The sequence below is a fragment of the Saprolegnia diclina genome, assembly GCF_000281045.1.
Source record: "Saprolegnia diclina VS20 unplaced genomic scaffold supercont1.218, whole genome shotgun sequence".
In the NCBI taxonomy this organism is placed as follows: Eukaryota; Oomycota; class Saprolegniomycetes; order Saprolegniales; family Saprolegniaceae; genus Saprolegnia; species Saprolegnia diclina.
The window spans coordinates 1-1,772 of record NW_008246285.1 but is presented as its reverse complement, the minus strand read 5'-3'; the positions used below and the strand labels follow the sequence as shown (position 1 = coordinate 1,772).

Below are 1,772 nucleotides of genomic sequence, written 5' to 3'. Positions count from 1 at the left end.
AAACGCTTACGTCACATCAAGTTTACACACCGACTAAAACTTGGAGACACCGTTGGCAAACGCATAGTAGCCACGGTAGAGCTCCTTCCCGGAGCTCACGATGGTTGACGCTGGCGCGACAAAGTCGTTGCCAGCCATCTCAATTGTGAGCGTCGGCTTGTTGAGGTAGCGCTGGCCCCAGTCCTCAAAGCAGCCGTACGAGAGGTACATTTCCCACTCGAACGTCGTCGTGTACGAAGACCCCATCGCTGTCGAGAGCGCGTCGCCGAGCGTCTGGTACTTGGTGTCGAGGCCGTTGCCGAGAGCCGCCTTCGTGTCGCCGTACGGCAACTGCACTTCGCCCGCGAACGAGTGCACATCGAGGTACCCCGCGAACGTCGCATTGCGCGCCGTGATGTAGTCGCGGATGCCCTGCGTCTCCTTCTCGCTAAAGTACGATGGGCCCGGGTACGTCTCGTCCGACGGCCGCGGCGGGCTCGGGTTTCGGATCGGTGTGTACCAGTTGCGGTTGAGGTCGACCTCGTTCGCGTTCTTGCGCTGCAGCCGCTTGGAGCTCCACGTGATGCGGTACCCGTCAATGTTGACGATGGGCACAAACACGAGGTCGTAGCTGTCGGCTGGCGTCGGTTTTTTGTTGGCGACGTCGTCCAAAATGGATGCGATTGTAAACACAGCGGACGAGCCCGCGACCCACTCGCGCGCGTGCAACATGCTCTGCGTGTACAGCGCCTTGGCGCGCGAGCCCGTCGAGATCTTGTACGCCCAGATCTTTTCGCCTACATACACATATAACTTGGTTGCAAGCAGAGCGTAGTCCGTACCCTTGAAGGACGTGGAGATTTGGAACTTGGTCAGAATCTGGCTGTTTTGACTCGCAAGCGTATCCAGAAACTGGAAAATCTGCGCGTCCGTGCGAAAGCACTTGTGGAAGCTGCTCGACGCGTACTTGCCGGGGGCGAGCGCCGCGACAAAGTCGCCGTTGGTCGTGTGGCACTTGCGGTTCGTGTCGGCGTCGGCGGAGATGGCGGCCACGGCGGTGGGGGTGCGGAACCGCCCGTCCTCGCTGCGGATGAGCGCGGCGTCCGTCGAGAGCGTCGCCAAGGCAAGCGCGAGCAAAGGCAGCGTGTACTTCATGGAGAATCGGAAAATACCGAGTTGAACGACGAGCGACCCGAGATGTGACCGGCGATCTGATACGGGACGTGGTCTCAGATTTGATGTTTGGGAGGTTATTTTATTGGGGATGCAGCGCTGACCGTACTCAGAGTCCCGTGCCAATGAAATCCCCAGCGTTTCTTTCGAGCGTTGTGACATCAATTGACATCTGATTCCCACCAACTCTGCAATTCGAGGAGAGCGGGTGGTTTCCACGCACTCGGCTGCTCGAGCAACGGGCCAAATGTGCTGCCGGTTTCGCGAAAAGCCTGATTTCACGCGGCGTCTGAATATCAAAGGGATGCAAAGTCAGAGGAGAACGTTGATTTGCGGCTCGATGTTGACGCTACTGCTAGGCGCAACTGCTCGCTGATGACCACCATTGCTGTCTTGAAGCAGCTGCACCATGGGCACCGCGCTCCTTTGCGTATCGGTCTAAGCTATATTGAATTGCAAGTTGCAGGCGCTCCATTTCGAATGTACATTGAGCAAGGGAGGTATCGCTGCTGGTCATCCCTGCAAGAGCAGGAAGCGGTGGTGATGCCGTTGTGCGTTGAGAAGCTCGCAACCTGCTGGCGTGCTGGACAATCACCATTCCCCAGTTTTGGATCCCACGT

At 58.0% G+C, this 1,772-nt stretch overlaps 1 protein-coding gene across 1 annotated transcript; it reads right to left on the bottom strand.

The window, feature by feature from the left end:
• SDRG_17219 (hypothetical protein) lies at positions 1-1,292 on the bottom strand. The gene is made up of 2 exons (XM_008623458.1): positions 822-1,292; positions 1-776 (listed from the first exon to the last, which is right to left on the bottom strand). The coding sequence occupies exons 1-2, from the start codon at positions 1,132-1,134 to the stop codon at positions 34-36; spliced, it is 1,056 nt and encodes a 351-aa protein (XP_008621680.1). The 5' UTR covers positions 1,135-1,292; the 3' UTR covers positions 1-33.
• Between the last annotated feature and the right edge of the window lie 480 nt (positions 1,293-1,772).